The sequence below is a fragment of the Aspergillus mulundensis genome (genome assembly GCF_003369625.1).
Source record: "Aspergillus mulundensis strain DSM 5745 chromosome Unknown scaffold_2, whole genome shotgun sequence".
Taxonomy (NCBI): domain Eukaryota; kingdom Fungi; phylum Ascomycota; class Eurotiomycetes; order Eurotiales; family Aspergillaceae; genus Aspergillus; species Aspergillus mulundensis.
Window position 1 is genome coordinate 240,895 of NW_020797890.1, and position 17,781 is coordinate 258,675.

The following is a 17,781-nucleotide window of genomic DNA, read 5'->3' on the forward strand; positions in this document are numbered from 1 at the left end:
ACAAGGGCCTCAACTGTCCAACTCGGGCCCTTTGATCCAGCAGTTGTTTCCCTACATGACAATCCCCCTGGCCCAACCGCAGAACAGGCTGAAGGGCACTTGCATCTGACCACCTGCCATCAAGCATCATGTGCTCCTTGTGCTCCATGTTCAATCTGGCCGAAGCTCGGTCAAAACGTCGCCATGCTCATCGCCGATTCCCTTCGGCTTCAATTCAGCTTCATTTACTCCGTTGACTAGCATCGCCCCACTCGGGACAAGCAATGAAAAGCGGTATCCAACTCGAAAAGGACGATTATCTTCGGCTCGCCGAGCGTAGAACGATGGGATGCTTGGTATCGTGTGGCCGTGCCGTCGGCTTCACGGCCCGCGCCTCGATTGACCTGCCAAGTCGGGGGCCCGAGGAAGCGATGGATTATGGTCCTCGACTCCTCATGGAGTCATGGATGCGCGCGTGATCGCTTGGTGTCGGGGAGTTGGAGACTAGTATATTAAGTAGGTACGTAGGTGGCGGCCGAGACCGTCGGTTGAGTGTAATAATGTCATCGCGTTGTTGTTTTGTCGTGCTGGCGCTCTGCTTAGGCTGTTCTCTTCTAATTTGTGAGCTGGACGTATGGCATGGGAATTCTGTCGATGATCTTGCAGAGACTCGAGATATCTCCAACCCCGGCCTGGGGGTCGATGTTCCTGGCAGACAACGGGGTTGAAGTGGGGGAGTGCGGGCAGTGGCCCGTGGGAAAATTCCCTTTAATGCCTTACCATTCAGGCGTCCAGCTTCAAGGGAAGGTTGCCGAGGGAACGTGCCTGCCCAACCCCGATCGAATGTCGCTCTCGACAACGGCTTTTTACTCTCCGATGGCTGCAGCTTTACCATCAATTACAGATGCAAGTTGTCTAGGCTTGATCAAGATGCCCTACTTCGATGAGAAAATCGAACCTGGACAGAGTGATATATATCTCAGGCCACAGTTTCCTTGCATATCACGGACCCGATGCTCTCCAAAAGCTTTGATATCCAAGCCAGCAACACGAATCCGTGCTACAGCTTAATGCTCTTCAGTGTCTATTATAAAGCATCAAGTTTCTTATGACCTCCACTATTGGGGTTTTGCATTCTGAGTAGGTAACGGGAGGTGACGAACCTATTCATTGTCTTCATCACTTTACTAGCAGCCCCTAAGGAACCACTGCGATCGCTTCACCATATCAATCCAAGAATTCGAATGCGGGGTTTAGCCGATTCAGCTTCCAACAGCGTATCATGTTTGAGAGCAATGGGTCATACAATGATACAACCGAGATAGCGATATCGGGGGACTTCCGGTGGGGAGTTGTCTTCCCCGCATTTCGGTCTACTCTCCGATCGCGTCTATAAAACAATGAGTGCTGTCACTCAACTAAACCCCAGACCTCCACAGTACCCACAGCATCTGCGACGCAGAAACAACATGGCCAAAGAATACAAGATTCTCATCCTCCCCGGCGACGGGATCGGACCCGAAGTCATGGCCGAAGCCGTCAAGATTCTCTCCCTGTTCAACAACTCCTCAGTTCAATTCAAAACGCAAACCGAGCTCATCGGCGGATGCAGCATCGATGCGCACGGCAAGTCCGTGACTCAGTCAGTCCTCGACGCCTCGGTATCCTCGGACGCAGTCCTTTTCGCCGCAGTCGGCGGCCCAAAATGGGACCATATCCGACGCGGACTTGACGGGCCTGAAGGCGGGCTTCTGCAGGTACGGAAAGCAATGGACATCTACGCCAACTTGAGGCCTTGCTCCGTGGACAGTCCGAGCCGGGAGATTGCAAGAGATTTTAGCCCGTTCCGCCAGGAGGTTATTGAGGGGGTGGATTTCGTGGTTGTTAGGGAGAACTGCGGCGGTGCGTACTTTGGGAAGAAGGTTGAGGAGGATGATTATGGTATGTCGTTTTAAGGTTATTGCATGTTTGTTCTGACGCTGTATAGCAATGGATGAATGGGGCTACTCGACACCTGAAATCCAACGCATCACCCGTCTCTCGGCAGAGCTCGCTCTGCGGCACGATCCTCCCTGGCCAGTCATCTCCCTCGACAAGGCAAATGTCCTTGCCTCATCGCGCCTCTGGCGCCGTGTTGTCGAGAAGACCATGACCGAGGAATACCCGCAGGTGAAGCTGGTCCATCAGCTCGCCGACTCGGCATCCCTCATCATGGCGACCAACCCGCGCGCCTTGAATGGTGTTATCCTAGCCGACAATACCTTTGGCGATATGGTCTCCGACCAGGCGGGCTCACTGGTCGGAACACTGGGTGTCTTACCAAGCGCAAGCTTGGATGGGCTGCCAAAGCCGGGCGAGGAGACCAAGGTGCATGGACTCTATGAGCCGACGCACGGGTCTGCGCCGACGTATGTCACTCACCTATCAAATATTTCCTGCTGTATCGCTAACAATAACAGAATTGCCGGTCAGAACATCGCGAATCCAACGGCAATGATCCTCTGCGTCGCGCTTATGTTCCGGTACTCGTTCAACATGGAGGCAGAGGCGCGACAGATCGAGGACGCGGTGCGCACCGTGTTAGATAAAGGGATTCGCACGTCCGATTTGGGTGGAAAGACAGGGACGAAGGAGTTTGGCGATGCGGTTGTCGCGGCGTTGAAGGGGGAGCTTCGAGCTGCCGAGCCGTAGGGCAGAGTGCGTAGTGAAGATCCGATGGCTGGGCGGTGACTTCATTAATATAAGAGTCGACGATCCCTAGAAGGTGTCCAATCGTCACGAGTCAGGGGATGGTGGTTATGAAGGAGCTTGGCGTTCTCCCGTATACGGTATCCGTGCGCTATACACTCATACTATCGCTTCGTGGTTAACAACTCGAAGAGTAACCACGTACTTTAATTTCGACTGGCGCTGCCAACAATCCTGTCCAACATCGGCAATATATCAATAGACCGCAATAACCTAAAATTAGGTTCTTATGAAGAACCGATGTGTTGTCGAGGCGATCGCATACTCCGCAGCGAGCGATGACATCACTTGGCTACCCACCATGACCTCACCTTCCGTCAGGCCCCAATGCTTGCCCTGAGCTTGATCCCTGGTTCGAACTTCATCATACTCCCTCCCGCCAAATCACAGTGCGCCAGTCCCCTATCCGAGTTTGCAGCAGACAGCGGTGGATTTGTCATTCCCAATTCTGTCCGCCTACTTTACGGCTGATATCTCCGTCCCTTCGCCAACTTCCTTTCTAGATCGAGCCAAACTCAACCAGACTTTTTTTTCCACAGAACCTATCCATCATCCCAGAAACGAGCAGTCAAGAACAGAAGATATTCAGGCAAGATGACAGTAATCTGGGGCCTGGATCTCCACGAGATCCGATTCAGCAAGTTCAAGTCCGCGAACATGTTCAATAAAGCGTACCATCTCCGTCGGACAAAAATGATCGTCTACCAGCTCGCAATGATCCTCTGCGTCTGCTCGGAGTCAGTTGGGACAGCTGCGTTTTCAGGTGCACCTCCACCTCCCCTCATCCTATCCAGACCAGCTACTAACGACCTCTTGTGCTAGACTACCTCGACCAACAAAGCTACATCCAAGGCCAACACCCCGGCGTGAAAATCCACAACAACAGCTTCATCGGCGCGTTCAGCTATAACATCTTCGTTGGCATCGCAGTGGCATTCATTTTCGGGGCTGCGTTCTTCTTCGACCTCTTCTGGCCGGAACGGCACGAGTGCAAGCATGTGCGGATCAGCTGGAAGATTTCGGCGGTTGTGGTGACGATCATGATGCTTAGTTCTGCGTTGACAATTACGGTGCGTCCTGTTACACTTCGAGGAGAGGCAGTAAAATTGGTGTGTGGGAGATGCTGACTTTTGCGTACAGTGCATCGGCGCTCTACATAATGCCGTCGTGACGGGGACGGATCCCGAGACGGCGCAGACGTACCGGTTGGAGTTTACGAAGAAGCCTTCTTACAGTGCGTCCGCCCGTCCAATACTCACGTCGCTCTGAAGCGTGCTTGTGCTAACGCACCTCAGCATACCACGATAACCCCAAGGTCATCGCCGCCGTTGTCCTCGCCTGGCCCGGGTGGGTCTTCTGCGTTGTTAGGTATGCCGCCCTACCTAAACGCTTTACTTCCATCCCAGCTCCCTTCAAGCCCGCTGTGTGTTATAAAGACGCGTTGCTAACGATATGACAGCACAATAATCCTCTGGAAATCCCAAAACCACGACGACCAGTACGGGCCCAAGTCGAAGTACGGCGGGGGTCTCGAGGACGGCAGCATCGCCGATAAAGAAGCCAATGCCAACGCCGACGGGCGCCGGAGTCCTGAGTCGACCATGGCGTAGATAAAAACACTTCACATCACGGGTACGAGGTTACGACTATGCTCTTTTTCCTTTGTTTTGCTTTTGGCATGAGAGGCTATATACAGCTACTGTATTTTTATTCTTAATTAGCGATCTTGGTGGATGGGCTTGCGTGCTGGTGCATACTGGACTAGCTTTGCTTGTACTATATAGACTGACTGTTACTGCTACTGGTAATGATACCCCGTTTCTTTGGGAAGGGGTTTCTTTTCTTGACCATCGGTGGTCCTTATGTTGTTCTTGCGCTTAACGGCTTTTGGGTTGGTCTGTTATCTCAGAAAGTCCAATCACCTCCTATCTACATGGTGGCGACGTGGACCCGTAAAGTATGCTGGTACAGGATACTCAGTCAGTGACAGTAAGTACCTAGGTGAGGCCATACTCCCACCCAACTCAGACAAGAATACGTGCATTCAATTTCCTGCGGCGCTACCTAACCCGTCGCCCTCACTGCGCTGCATGGACGCACATGAGGCTAAGGGAGTCATCTAATATATGGGCATGGCAATGCATTGAACTAGCTAGCACTTGCATACCTACCGCGCTTCCGCCACAACGAAATCCGAACTTTCGAACAGGTCCTGAGAAGCATCCATCTCCATCTCTTGCCTCTTGAATAGGTTTGTCCCCATAACACGGGATTCAAATGCTGCGGTCAGCGAACCGACCCTGGCCCTCCAGCTCACGGCCTACGCTGGGCATGGATAAATGAATGAAAGCTAGGCCTCGCGATACCGCAGTCGCGCAGCCCAGCAATTGATGTCCAGATCCTCATTGTACTCCGTATGGCAGCGTGAGTTGCCGATGCATGCACTGGTGGCCCCAGCTGTAAAACTGGCTTCCTGGTCATATATTCTGAACGTTGAGCTACAGTCGCCCGGGGTAGGGTACCGAGTTCTGCCTGAAGCCTTAGGATTGATTCCACCTACGACGATTTCAAGGTGGGCGGACCGAATCAAGGTCTTGGGAAAGGCTGGGACCGGCTATGCAAGTGATCCTTGAGGCGATTGAGGCGACTAGAATGTATTGGGAGGGAGATGCTTGGACCCTGGACGAGATGCCAGCAAAAAAAGACAAACTCCATCTGCAAAAAGAAATGCTTCCAACGAGAATCGAACTCGTGTTTTCGGATGTCCTTTGTAGAAAGGTCATATTACCTATGAGACCGACGTCCTAACCACTAGACTATGGAAACTTGCTGAAACTTTTGCAGCTTATTTTGTATTATATTCAAAAAACGTTTTATAATGCGGCAGCCGGTGTGCCAAGGAATCGCCGGGACTTTCTTTGCTAATTTGGGATTGATGGGCGATTACGTAGGGTTTCTTGCTTTTTTGTTTGCAATTTCCCGGCCGCACTTGTAATTTCTTTGGATATTGCTGTCTAAAGGTTTCTCAAGATACGTGTTGCTTCGTTTTAGATGGTGGTGGTGTATTTTCCGCGGTCGCTGGCAGCGCGGATATATATTTTGGTGAGCCCCCGTGAATTTAGACCGCGTCCCAACGTACGACGGAAGATCCTGCAGGAGCGAGAAGGGGATGAAGTAGTCTGGTCGGTCATGGTCGACTGGGCGAACCTCCTCTGCATCCCCCATACTTGGCAGGCTACCTGCCCGAGCTGATGGTCTTGAACCCCCGCGGTTAGGCTTCAGCGAGGCCCGCAGCCAACCACGTCGGGATGGTCCCCCGGGCCTAAGCCCCCCTGCGTGTCCCCCCTGCGTGTCAAGCCCTGGAGCCCTAGCGCGAGCTGGGACCCAGACATGGTCTGGGTTCGGTGTGGGTTGCTGGCCGCTGCTACAAACGTAACCAAATAACGAAAGCAATATAGATTTTTCGAGATTCTAGCAAGCAATTTCCCATGATAAAATTACCATAATAAGATGCAAGGCCACAATTTCATACGTCACAAGTCGTTCTAGCTGGCAACTAACCCTGACGAAGCATACCCACCCTCTGCTCCGCAGGCGGAACAACAGCCAGAATGGCAGCACAAGAGTACCTCGTCCCAATGGAGGCTTCATTACCGTACGCAATCTGACTAAATGCCATCTCCTCGTGCTTTGGCCCAGTGATCCAGGTGACACCGGGGAGATACTGGACCGGCCAGATGGACTGGATGACCTGGAAAAGAAAAAAAAGTTAGTCGAGGCATTGGAGTGGACAAGGTTGTGCAGGTATACCTCGTCAAGACCCCGTTCGTAACCACGATTAAAAGTCTTATACGGACGGTGCGACAACCCCACCTGGACACCGGGGTTCCTGTGTGTACTATTTACTTTCGCCGGAAGCTCCTCAGTGGCGAAATTTTCAACCATATTTTGCATGCCGCCTACACGGCGAGACAGCATGAGCGTTTTCCACCGCCGGTCGATATCTTCATAGTCAGCAGGCGAAGCCGACGGCAGAAGCTCGACGTAGTTAGGCCATGGCTTTTTGCCGTTTCCGAGGAACCTCTGGAGCGTCCCGCTGTGGTCGTAGTCATATTCGCTCATATAGAAGCGACTACGCCGGCGACGTCCATTCGGTGCAATCTCGTCCTCACCTGGGACAGTGCCGGTGATACCTAGCGACGGATCCTCGGCGCAATAGTGTCCGTCTTTCTCGAGGATTGGGAGAACTTCCACGTCGATGTTGAGGGATCTGAAGACGGAGTAAAGAACCAAGTCTGCGCCTTTCAGGGCCCGAGGGAGCTGAAGGTCGGCTAGGTTGGAGGAGTGCGGGTATGCATGGGAGCAAAATATGCCCAGGACGCCACCTGACCTGTATGTTAGTAAAGCAGGAGCCCAGGTCAAAGAAGCTTACCGTCTTTCATGAACTCTTCTTGCTCGAGGAGGTTTCTGATCCACGAGTACGCGGGATACGCCTTGGGGTCCACAATTGACATTGGCGATGGAACTCCCACATTCAAAGGCTCAGTGACATAAAGGTTGTAGGTCAGCGTGACTCTATCGCCGTGAGTGATGGTCTCAATCTCATGCTCGCAGTCGCTGTAGAATGCAGCCCACTGGATGCTTGTCTCGCTCTTTTCACTCCAGTCGAACTCGACCTTTTGCCCATGATGCTCGACAGTCAAGCTACCTCCCTTGAAAGGACATGGAAGACAGACAACAAGCGAGCCTATTTGGTTTGTGGCGCGAGGAGTGTCGACGTGCTTTCGGAAGTGCCCAGATGGGCCGGAGTACACCTGCATGCTTTAGAACACTGCACATAGGCACATATGTTAGCTTACGTTCAGCTTGTAGAGCTCGGCCGTGATTTTTCGAAATCCCAACTGGTTGTCGGTCTCGCTGCTGATACTCGGTAGAAGGACCTGCGATAGGTTCTCCAAGATTCCAAAGTCGGCTGGATGGAAGCTCGTCGCAAATTGGTCGGCATTGATCTTCCCAGCTCGCCGATATTCTGGGTCAATCACGTCCTGCTCTCCTCGCCCAAAGCTTGCAGGGTCACAGTCCACGACGAGACGGCGGAGCGTGTCTGGGTGAGTGTGCGGCACGGATTCGTCGAGGGGCAGAACGAGCTTGCGCGCCGTGGCGTCATCGCCTTTGCTCCAGAATATACTGACAGGAGATGAAGCAGGCCGGGTTACTTCCGGAGCCTGAAGATCGCCGAGAACGATAGGAATCGAGCCACCACAGGAGAACGAGGCCGTTGCATGCTCACCCTCGATGATGCTTTGCAACTGGCGACAGGACTCGGTGAATGCAGCCTTCTCATCGGAGGAAACGTCGCTTAATCCAGCCCGTTCCCGATATTGCTTCTCCATGAGGATATCCACTAGTGACCGTGGAATGCTGTTCTTGCTGGCCCCATCTTTTTGATATGCATCCATACCCTTCCACCTCGCGTCCAGACGCCCCTTGATCTTTTCATGCTCTAGGATGTTGCCGTCATAGTCATCAAGAAGCCCTGGCAGCACTCGGTCGACGTTCAGCCTCAGCTCCTCCGTCGCAGCTGCCTTTGGTTCTTCAGGGACAGACTTGAGGAAATTGGAAAAGCCATACCCGGAGTACGCTGAGTACTCGTAATACTCGTGCTGGTATGTTCCCGATTGGAACGGTAGCACGCGAAAGAGGAATAAATCAGCGCAGGCGTCAATCTTGCAGTCTTCGATCATGATCTTGTTGACTTCATCTTCGAGCTCGGCCAAAGAATGGCGGTATTCGACGCGATAGGGGTCCTGTGAATCCATGATCAAGATGGGATGGAATATGATGTGAGTGATAGTCCGGGAAGTGATGGAGCAGCGGTATAAGTATGTGGTGATGTCGGCCGGGGCCTGGAGCATGCGGAAGGAGCGGATGCCTGGGAGATTAGGCAGCGTAGGCAGCAGCCTGCAGCCAAGCATCCCTCTCTTCGCCTGCATACCTACTGGAAATCACCAACCCATTTCATGAACACGAGATGCTCTGAGTCGAGCTGATACAGAACCACCCGCACAAACCCCATTTGCAACCCCAAAGCAACAGCGGACGCACCATAAAGACCCCCTGGAACACAATCAAGTCGGAATGCCCCCGGACGGGAGCCGTCTCAACACATGGGTCAGATGCTGGCTACGCACTTGCCGTTGGAACATCTGGAAATCGGATTCCCAGCACCTTGTTCACCATACTCACGAGCGAGACACCAGAAGTGCTCCCGGTTTCTGGGGGCCGGAGTACCTGACACAGGTTGTCGCCGACAGAATTCGCCCCCACATTGGCCGAGGGATACCTAACTCATCTTCCGTGTTCACCACGTTGAACATGATGATATGGTCATGGACTGTGGATCCAGCAGGATAAAACTTCCTCGCCTTTGAACCATGGACTCGGAAGCCAGAGAAATTGTTCCCTTTTTGATTGTTGCGCAGCAGCAACCGGGCAAATCGGACGTTGAAGTGATGCGTACTGGGCCGGAGTAGTTGGCGCGTTGAATGGGTGCAGATGCAGACTGGATGAGACAAAGGTTAAGGTTGCCTTCCTCAAGAGCCCCTATTGGAATATGAACTTGATCGAAAGGAGTCACAAGTGGGCGATAACATCAAGGAAGGATCAGATGGGGCGTGCCCTAGGGACGGTGTGCTTCAAGGGCCTCTCTTGCTTGGTGTCCAACAACTCGAATCGGCGATGGATGCAAAGTCTTCAATAACTATTTGGCTGAGGAAACTTGAGCGATGTTGATGCATAGTGAGTGAGGAGCAGCCAATGGCATCACATCCTCCTTAGCAGCGAACCCTGTCAGCCTTAGGTAGCGAGTGTGGCTGTGCACCGCAACCTATATCTCCGATCCCATCACCAGCATCTCAACCTGCGTTCGAATCCACATCCCATCCGCAATTTCCATAGCAATAATGGACACATCCCTCTACACAGCATGCGAAAACCCCTCCGCCCTTTTCTCCACCCCACCAGAATCCCTCCTCCACCAAATCTACCGCGAATTCACATCAGACATCAACCGTCTCAAACGAGCTTACTCCGTCCGAGACGCTCAAGCCTCTTTACCAAACAGCTGCCCATCACCATCGCATATCCTCTTCGGGCAGGAATACGACGAAGTAAATCGGACGCTCGTGGGGCTTTTAGCGCTTCGATGGATTCACCGCGGGGAATATGAGGGGTTCATTGGCGAAGCGCCATCGGAGACGCGATTATCAAGGGAATCATTTGACTGGATACGAGATCTCTACGCGCTCGTTATTACATACGCAGAGTCGCCGGGAGATGCATTATACACGCTACTCACGCTGATCATTACGAATGACCTCGGCAAAGACCCCGAGCTCGCATGCGAGTACCGCAGTATTACGGGAACGGATATATCAGATTCAAACCACGACGCAATCCTCCTAAAGGCGTACGAAGCCGGTCTCATCCCTTCACTGGATAGATTACCAGGACCATATAAACAGGCCGCCTTATCTGGACTGAAACTCGCCAGCAAATTTAACCTCGGCCAGCTTGCGCAGGCGGAGAACGCACCCGTCTGTTTTTCGGCGCTTCTGGAATTCCAGGAGGAGACCTGGACGGGCTCCGATGGCGGAGATGAGGGGGTCATGCGCGCCTTTAACCTGCGCTTTATGGAGCAACTCCTCGATATTGCTGGTGCGGGAGGCCACATGGACTGGACATGTGCAGCGAAGTTAAACGAGGCGGTGTTCGATTCGTATCGTGGGGTTTATGAAGCGTGCTACGGGGTTTTTGAGGGGCGGATGAGTTGCGAAGAGGCGTATGATGTGGTGCTGAGGCGACGGGCGGCGTTTCTGATGAGGAGAGGGGTTGATCTTGATTTTGATCTATCGATAAACCAGACAAGCGGGAATACGCGGGCATTCATGCGTCTTCTATGCATGGGGAACGTCACAACTGCGGACGTCGCGGAATTATACGAATCTACATGGGAAGACCTGGATCCGAGGATCAAAGAGGAGCTAGAGCAGGCCCTCAATGTTCTTGGCACCAGAGGCAAGCCTGCTATTCAGCCGACATATATGCCTGCTTTTCTGAGTGGCATCAAGAACAGGAAGGAGTTGGATAGTGCGTTGCGGTTTCTGCACCGCGTTGTGACTGCACCTGTCATTGCGACTGAGACGGAAAGTGGTGATCTAGATCCGTCCGTTGTTGTCATTGAGCGCAGTGTGCTGGGGATCTTGAAGGAGTTTGTTGAGCCTGGTTTGTTCCACGAGGACCCAATTGTTTTGGATGCAGTTGGTACGCCAAAAGGGGTTGTTGCGCTGAGACAATGAATTAGTAAGGTTATATTAGTATCGCCACAGCATAAGATATCATGTCAAATCCGAAAGTACAGTCTGATAGATTGGTCAAACATTCGACAAGATTGTCAAGTTTCCTTCCTCGCCAATCCTCGCATGCGATTTACATCCCCCTGACTAGCAAAGCTGATCTTCAGCCAGTCGTTTGGCGTCGCAATCTCCTCCAGTGAGCTGCGCATACGCATCACCCCCTCTCGATACAAGGTATTGGTCTCAAACCGCCAGCTGCAGAGCACAGTGCGGAGCATGCCCCCTTCCCGGCCACAGATGAGCGCAACCACCGGCGGCCTCTCGGCAGCAATAACGGACACGCTCAGGCTGCCCGTGTCGACAATGGTGAACAGCCGATGGCTATCAGGGACATTGAGCTCTTTGCGCATCCTGTTCCAATACTCGGAATCTGGTTCCTCGCCTTGTCTTATAGAGTCGTGCCGCATTTCCTTGCAAAAAGGAGTAGACGAGGGGGCATATGACAGGCGGTCATGATGATTGCCATATATCTTAGTCTCGATCTCGTAAAGGGTACTCGTGCCTTCAAAGCCAAAGAGGTGACAGGAGACACCCTTTGTGCCGCTGTTGCACAGCTGGCGGACGGCGAGGGGACTGAACCAGGAGATGACCCAGCCGACAGCCATATACAACAAGACCATGAGTAACGACCATTGCAAATTACTCTCGTCAAATGCCTGTGTCACCGTTTCATTTTCCGTTTCATTTCCAAGCCTCGAAAAGGCAAGAAGAGCGACCGTTCCGAAGAGGTTGAACCCGGCCAGGAAGAACCAGGCACCCAGGTACACAATCCATTGCGAAAGAGACGCACGGAAGCCGGTCATGTCTCTCGCATAGCTCAGCCTTGGGAAGCTCTTCCAGCGGATCGGAATCCCGCGGCAGCGGTCTAGGACCACCGTGGAGGCGGGTTCGTCGTCGTCGTCATCCCCGATCCCGACCACGCTGCAGAGCGGGTGAATGTCCCACAGATGAGTGCGGTATTGATCTTCTTCGGCGATATCGGAGAGCAGTCCCATGGGCCCTCTTTCGGGTGTCGGCTTTGGCCACAGACAAAGAAGGCGCTCAACGAGCTCGTTGCTGTCATTCACAAGAGACAAGCGAGCAATGGCCTGGAAGGATTTGTCATCCTCATCGGGTCTCAGTCGGTACGCTAGGAGTCCCATAGCTGCATAGGCCAGGTGCTTGTCTTCGTACCCTTTGATATCCTTGCCCATGGTAAGACGGGCCAGGGCCTGAACTGCGTAAGTAATCAACTGCAGCTCGCTGAGTTGGGTGCGATTTGTATAATGGTCGACTAGGTGAGAGATCGCGTCCTCACTTGAGCCTTGTCCGGGTAGCGCCTTGTAGAACTGGGCAGGCCAGAAACTTTCACGCATATCCGACAACGACACCTTTGTGTACTTGGCAGACATGGCTTGGACGGGTGTTTGCCAATTCGGAGCCACACAGTAATACCGGAGCTTTTCGGCAGCAAGAAGGGCCTCGGGTAGGGTCCAGATCCGCTCACCCCAGGCTCTTTTGTCTTCTTTCCCATCGCTGGGAAGAAGGATGTACACCCGTCTCGCGCACCGAACGGCGTCGCAGATCGTGTTGACATCTTCTGCCCACTGCCCCGACTCATGAGAGACGCAATCCGTGTCAACCCAGAATGCTTTAATCAGAGGTTCGTCCGGCAATCTTGCTTTATTCTCGGCCTCGAGGATAGCTTCTCCAACTGAGTGGAAGAATGGCCGTAAAACGGAGTCGTCGGCGGGATAGCTAGCCCTGGTGAAACTCAGAAAGATGTACGGTTGCAGCATGCCTGTGTTTCGGTCTCTGAGATCCTTGGTGTCTTGAGCTTCCCAATTGCCATCTGCCCCCTTCACAACCAGACGCTTCGGGATCATAAGTTTGTGTGTGTCAGATTGTGGCTCCTTATGTTTAGGCGCCTGATCCAGGACGTTGACCGCGTGTCTAGGCCATTTCCAGTGAACATTTTCGTAGTCTTCATATGGCTCGACGGAGCCGTCGGCGGTCCATGGCGAGGTGACAACTTGGACGGATATCAAAATTTGAATAATCCACGCCAGGAGCAATGTAAGAACTGCGGATAAGACAAAATGGACGGGCTTTAGGACAACAGTCAGTAGAATACGTCGCGGAAAGGCCCTGTTCTTTTTGATGCGCTCCGCCAACCGGTCAATGTCAAAGGGGTCTAAGCAAATCTCGGCCAGCCTGATCACAAAAGGAGCATTGCCTGTAAGTTTCTTGTGATCCCAGTGTCGTGGACGTTTATCGTCCAGGGCGTCGTCAGTCGCTTGCACAACCAGCCGGCGCGCAAACCCTTTCGTTGAGCTGTAGTAGACGTCGAGGTCCGGGTATTTCTCATGCTCATCGTTGCCCCAGAAGTTCAGATACCGGCGTGGACGATCTGAGTAGGCAACGGTATCGGCACTGGCATCGGGGTCGGCCTGAATAGCTTGCTTGCGATGGTTGCTCAGCTCCAATCGTCGGGCCTCGAGCTGCCCTGGAGTGAGCTTCGGTCGCTCAGATCGGCGACCGCTTGCCCAGTGGCGGTCCCCGTTGTAGTGTCGCTGCAGGCTGCGGCCCCATTCCAGGGATTCTTCTCGGGCGGAGTGGTTGGAAGACTGGCTGGCTCCCATGATAGATTTCGTTGAGCGGGGAAGTGAGGGTAAGGTTTTGGGTAGGTGAAGAACGGACGAGACGAAAAATAATAAGAGGGAAGATCCAATATATGGCATAAGAGCAGAGCCTCGCCCCTTCCCTCCGTTTCGCCTCTTTCCCTCCCCCCATCGACGCCAAGTGAGCCTCCTTCCGGCCCGATGATCATTTCACCGTCAGTTCTCAATATCGAAACCCTCAGTATTTCTGGTCATCATGGTCGGAGCTAGAACAATCCCCATCTTACGGGTCGGGACTCGGACGGAGTTAAGAGACAAGCACACATCAGATGCTGGATTGGGAGCTCACCCCTGATTGCCAAAAGCCACAGTGGTAGAAGACGAGGCATCGCGACGCTTGATAGGCACAGCTTACGGGGGCCCCCCAATATAGGCGTTTTGTGTGATTTGTAATGGGTAGTCAGCTCCTGCAGCGAGTTATTGGCCGTGGGAAAGAGAAGAGTAGCACAAGCATTGCCCGGGTGTGGTCACAGCCCGGGCGAAAGAATTGATGAGAAGGGTTTTCTCGGAGTCGGGCGCTGATATTCTTCGCCGAGGATAGTTGCTTTGAAACGATGTGGGTGGACGTCGAAGACAAAAAGAAAATCTCGGCATGAGCAGGAGCTCCCTTGGGAGAAAAGCCATTGTGCCCTGGCCAAACTCGGCAGGCACGGCTCAGTCCAGGCCTAGGCCAGAGCCCTGTCTCTTGTCGATGCGACTGGGTGATCCTGTCCTGATGACCTTCTGAGCCCCTCGTTTGGCTTGTGTGACAACGGGAAGGAGGACACAGCATTGCTTACGGAGTACTCGTGTTGACAAATGCAAGTCCGCGCGGTGGGCTGATGACAGCCTTCAATCTATGCTGACTAGATATCTGATTGGCGAGTATAAAGGGTCAGAGTCTCCGGCGATGATACCGCGAATGTAGATTAATCATGCGTCTCGCCGTTTATTGAGGCTCAGCAAAGCAACGTTGACATTGTACGACCTGACAAGCCCACCCGAACCAAGGGCTTCGTATGTTCGGTGTCAGCTTTAGTTGGTTTCCGGACAGAAGACGAGCGTGACCTCAAGTGTCATGCATACAAGGCTATAAGTGGGGGCTGACTCCATGCAGCTTGACCTTCACAGTGTCTATATCGGGAATCGGCCGGGGTCGCGGTCTTTCCCAGTCACCTTCCTTCTCCCCGCCATCCTGGTACAGAAACAGGAGTGGCAGAGGATCATTCTTCCACCTGGGTGCCCTGCGTCGTCTCGTTTTCCACACCGTGCCAAAGAGTGCTACAGCACCTAATACCCAGACAAATATCGGAAGCGTAATCCACTGCCAGTGCACGGCAATATGGGTGACCGTCACCTCCAGGTGACCGTAAGTGGTATCCTGCGAGTCCCGAAAGGTCTTCGCGATCGCCTGCGCAACGCTCGACATGGTACGATTGAATCTGTCAAGCTTAACATCACACCGCCTTGAGTCGCACGCACTCCTTCCCTCGCGGTGGAACGATTGAAGGACGTCACTGGATGCGTACAGGGCTGCCTCGGGATCTGTAGAATTATAGCCGTACTCAGTCGAATTTTGCCAGTAGTAGCCCGTGAATATGATGCGCAGGAATTTTGCGATGGCCTTCTCGGCTGAAAGAGTGTATATAAAAGACTGGTTGGGTCGCAGTTTCAGGTGTGTCAACTCCTCAGACCAGGGTGGGTAGAAGTGCCATTGATAGTCAGTGTCGTTAGTGAAGGCAAAGTCTGGAGATGTACCAAGGTAATCAGGATCCTCGGTGTAGTTCATCCTGACTAACGCGCGATCCGACCATATGGCAAGTGTTTCCTCACTATAATCGTTGTTCCTCACGGATGCACGGAACTTGCGGACGACGGGCTCGATTGTGCATTCAGTTGCCTCCCATTTTATGACCGGGTCCCCTGGAGAGCTACCAGAGGATTTTAGAGGCTCGACAAACTGAATTGCGCTTGTTGTCGTGTTTGTGTAGGTGATAGCTTGCGATGAGTTGACAGCTTTCACAACGAAGCCTACTGCTTGGGCGTATTCGCTGTCGGGGTCATAAGGCAAGGCCCACGCGTCGATCTGGCTCTTGGTTAAAGTTGCAGTACAATTTATATCGTCAGATGAGAGGCCATCGCACGACTGGGTCAAATGCTCCGTTATGTTGGCGCAAAGAGCCCTGGCATCTAACGATACTATCGAATCCCACGTGCAATTGGTTGATGGGCATCCATACCGAGGGATAGACCACGGGGTCTCGGAATCCCTGCTGAAAAAGACATTGTATACATTTGTTTTCAGCGCATACTCGACGGGAAAGGCTAAATTGAGGTTACATTAGTATATACCTTACGAGGCAGGAGTCGCTTACCATCCACTTGAAAAGGTCCGCCATGGCTCCCGTAGTAGGAGCTGCTCGAAATCGTAGCAGTATTCGATGTATCTCTCACTGTGCCTTCATAGTAATGGACCAGGTTTTGGGCAAATGGATCAAATGCCAGTGCCAGGACAACCGCCAGGCTGCCTAGTGCAGCAAAGTGTCTAGAAGACAAGGATGATTAGTACCAGCAGGATAATGCTGACGTGCACAAGGGACGTACCTGCCCTGGAGGGTCCAAATCAACTCGAGAGCCCCATAAGGGCCTCGGGTCGCTGAATCAAAGGTGCGGATATTGCTTATAGGCTGTTCCTCCTGGGAAAACCATACCCATTTTGATTGGCCCAAGGCCTCACTGACAAAGAACAGAATGCATGCTCTTGAAATGGTGGACAGCCAGGAAATAAGAGAGTTGAGTGACATATAATACCAGTCTGGTTGAGGTTTTCCGTCATATTTGGCGAGGACCGCGACTAGAGCAATCAAGGCTCCGGCAGATACACCGGTCGCGAGTATTTCGAGAACAAACCAATCACTTATTCTCATGCGTGCCGACCGCTCGCTAGCAGTCTCGTGCACCGTGGAAACGGACGAGGTAGTGACTTGTATGTCTGAACTCTGGTCTTCTGACATCCGCCGATCGTCTTCCAGGAGCTCCTGAGTGGGCGCTGGCCCTTCAGTTCTCGCTGCCATTGTGGCGAAAGGCAAGCGCTGCCTCGAAGGATGTGAGGGAAAACTAGGTAGAGGCTTGCCACGGTTACACGCATTGATTTAAATAGGAGGGCTGCAAGGCTGTGTGTCGACGCTAGACTCGTATTGGCACATGCATGCTTATATTTTTCTTGTTTAGGCCGCTCGCTGGATGATCGGTGTTTGTACATCATTATTATGTGAACTCCAAGTCCTTGGTACTCGCGCATCCGTCGGCTTGCTTCAATTCCCATAAGATTGCCCCTCTCCAGGCAACAAAGAGTACATCCCGTAGCGGTTACTGAAGATTTTCGATGGTTGAGGTTGCGGAGACGAATAATCCCTGCGCCGCCGGTGCCATCTTAAGAGAAGGAAGAGAGCAAGGATACAAACGAAGACAGCCGCGCCGCCAACTGCGACTCCCGTTATTGCCCCAGAGGATAAGTGTGATGTCGAATTAGTAGGAGATTTTGCATCACGAAACAACTCGTATTGATCCGGGGCGCTGGCACTCCAGGCTGCGGGTATCAAATCCTCCAAGGGGCAACCGCTTCCGGCACAAGGATTACTTCCACAACATCCCAAAAATGGAGGTTCTGTGAAATTGCACGTGAACCAGTATTCTGATGGAAAGTTGATGCAGACGCCCGGCCTAATTTTATCGAACATGGCGGCCCCGTCAAACGAAGCTGGCCGAATATCGAGGGGCGGGCACGTCGAGCTGGTCGCATTGTTGCAAGGAGCGGAGGTGCAGCAGCCCACGAAGCGAGGCGGGTCTGGGCAGGCATACCATTTGCTTCCTGGCGGGCAAGTAAAGTGGCAGTTGGGCGAGGCCCCATCGCAGGAGGACATGGTAGGGATGGTCTTGGTTGAGGTAGGATGGTAGTCAGCGGCAAGGACTTTATAGGTGACAGAACCGGGATTTCCTCA

At 52.9% G+C, this 17,781-nt stretch overlaps 6 protein-coding genes across 6 annotated transcripts; 3 read left to right on the forward strand and 3 right to left on the reverse strand.

Moving 5' to 3' along the window:
* Positions 1-1,448: 1,448 nt before the first annotated feature.
* On the forward strand, positions 1,449-2,670 carry DSM5745_02735 (3-isopropylmalate dehydrogenase; the record flags this gene model as incomplete). Its single annotated transcript, XM_026744751.1, has 3 exons — positions 1,449-1,920; positions 1,967-2,387; positions 2,439-2,670. The coding sequence occupies 3 exons, from the start codon at positions 1,449-1,451 to the stop codon at positions 2,668-2,670; spliced, it is 1,125 nt and encodes a 374-aa protein (XP_026605617.1).
* Positions 2,671-3,321: 651 nt separating this feature from the next.
* Positions 3,322-4,337, forward strand: DSM5745_02736 (uncharacterized protein; the record flags this gene model as incomplete). Its single annotated transcript, XM_026744752.1, has 5 exons — positions 3,322-3,490; positions 3,550-3,797; positions 3,868-3,961; positions 4,023-4,095; positions 4,187-4,337. 5 exons carry the CDS (start codon positions 3,322-3,324, stop codon positions 4,335-4,337), a joined length of 735 nt encoding a protein of 244 aa, XP_026605618.1.
* A 1,946-nt stretch (positions 4,338-6,283) lies between these two features.
* On the reverse strand, positions 6,284-8,546 carry DSM5745_02737 (2OG-Fe(II) oxygenase; the record flags this gene model as incomplete). The annotated part of the gene is made up of 4 exons (XM_026744753.1): positions 6,284-6,478; positions 6,538-7,112; positions 7,160-7,541; positions 7,587-8,546. 4 exons carry the CDS (start codon positions 8,544-8,546, stop codon positions 6,284-6,286), a joined length of 2,112 nt encoding a protein of 703 aa, XP_026605619.1.
* A 1,143-nt stretch (positions 8,547-9,689) lies between these two features.
* DSM5745_02738 (uncharacterized protein) lies at positions 9,690-11,084 on the forward strand (the record flags this gene model as incomplete). The annotated part of the gene is made up of 1 exon (XM_026744754.1): positions 9,690-11,084. The coding sequence occupies one exon, from the start codon at positions 9,690-9,692 to the stop codon at positions 11,082-11,084; it is 1,395 nt and encodes a 464-aa protein (XP_026605620.1).
* Positions 11,085-11,179: 95 nt separating this feature from the next.
* Positions 11,180-13,762, reverse strand: DSM5745_02739 (uncharacterized protein; the record flags this gene model as incomplete). Its single annotated transcript, XM_026744755.1, has 1 exon — positions 11,180-13,762. The coding sequence occupies one exon, from the start codon at positions 13,760-13,762 to the stop codon at positions 11,180-11,182; it is 2,583 nt and encodes an 860-aa protein (XP_026605621.1).
* Positions 13,763-14,870: 1,108 nt separating this feature from the next.
* DSM5745_02740 (DUF3176 domain-containing protein) lies at positions 14,871-16,854 on the reverse strand (the record flags this gene model as incomplete). Its single annotated transcript, XM_026744756.1, has 3 exons — positions 14,871-16,105; positions 16,156-16,325; positions 16,385-16,854. The coding sequence occupies 3 exons, from the start codon at positions 16,852-16,854 to the stop codon at positions 14,871-14,873; spliced, it is 1,875 nt and encodes a 624-aa protein (XP_026605622.1).
* Positions 16,855-17,781: the final 927 nt, after the last annotated feature.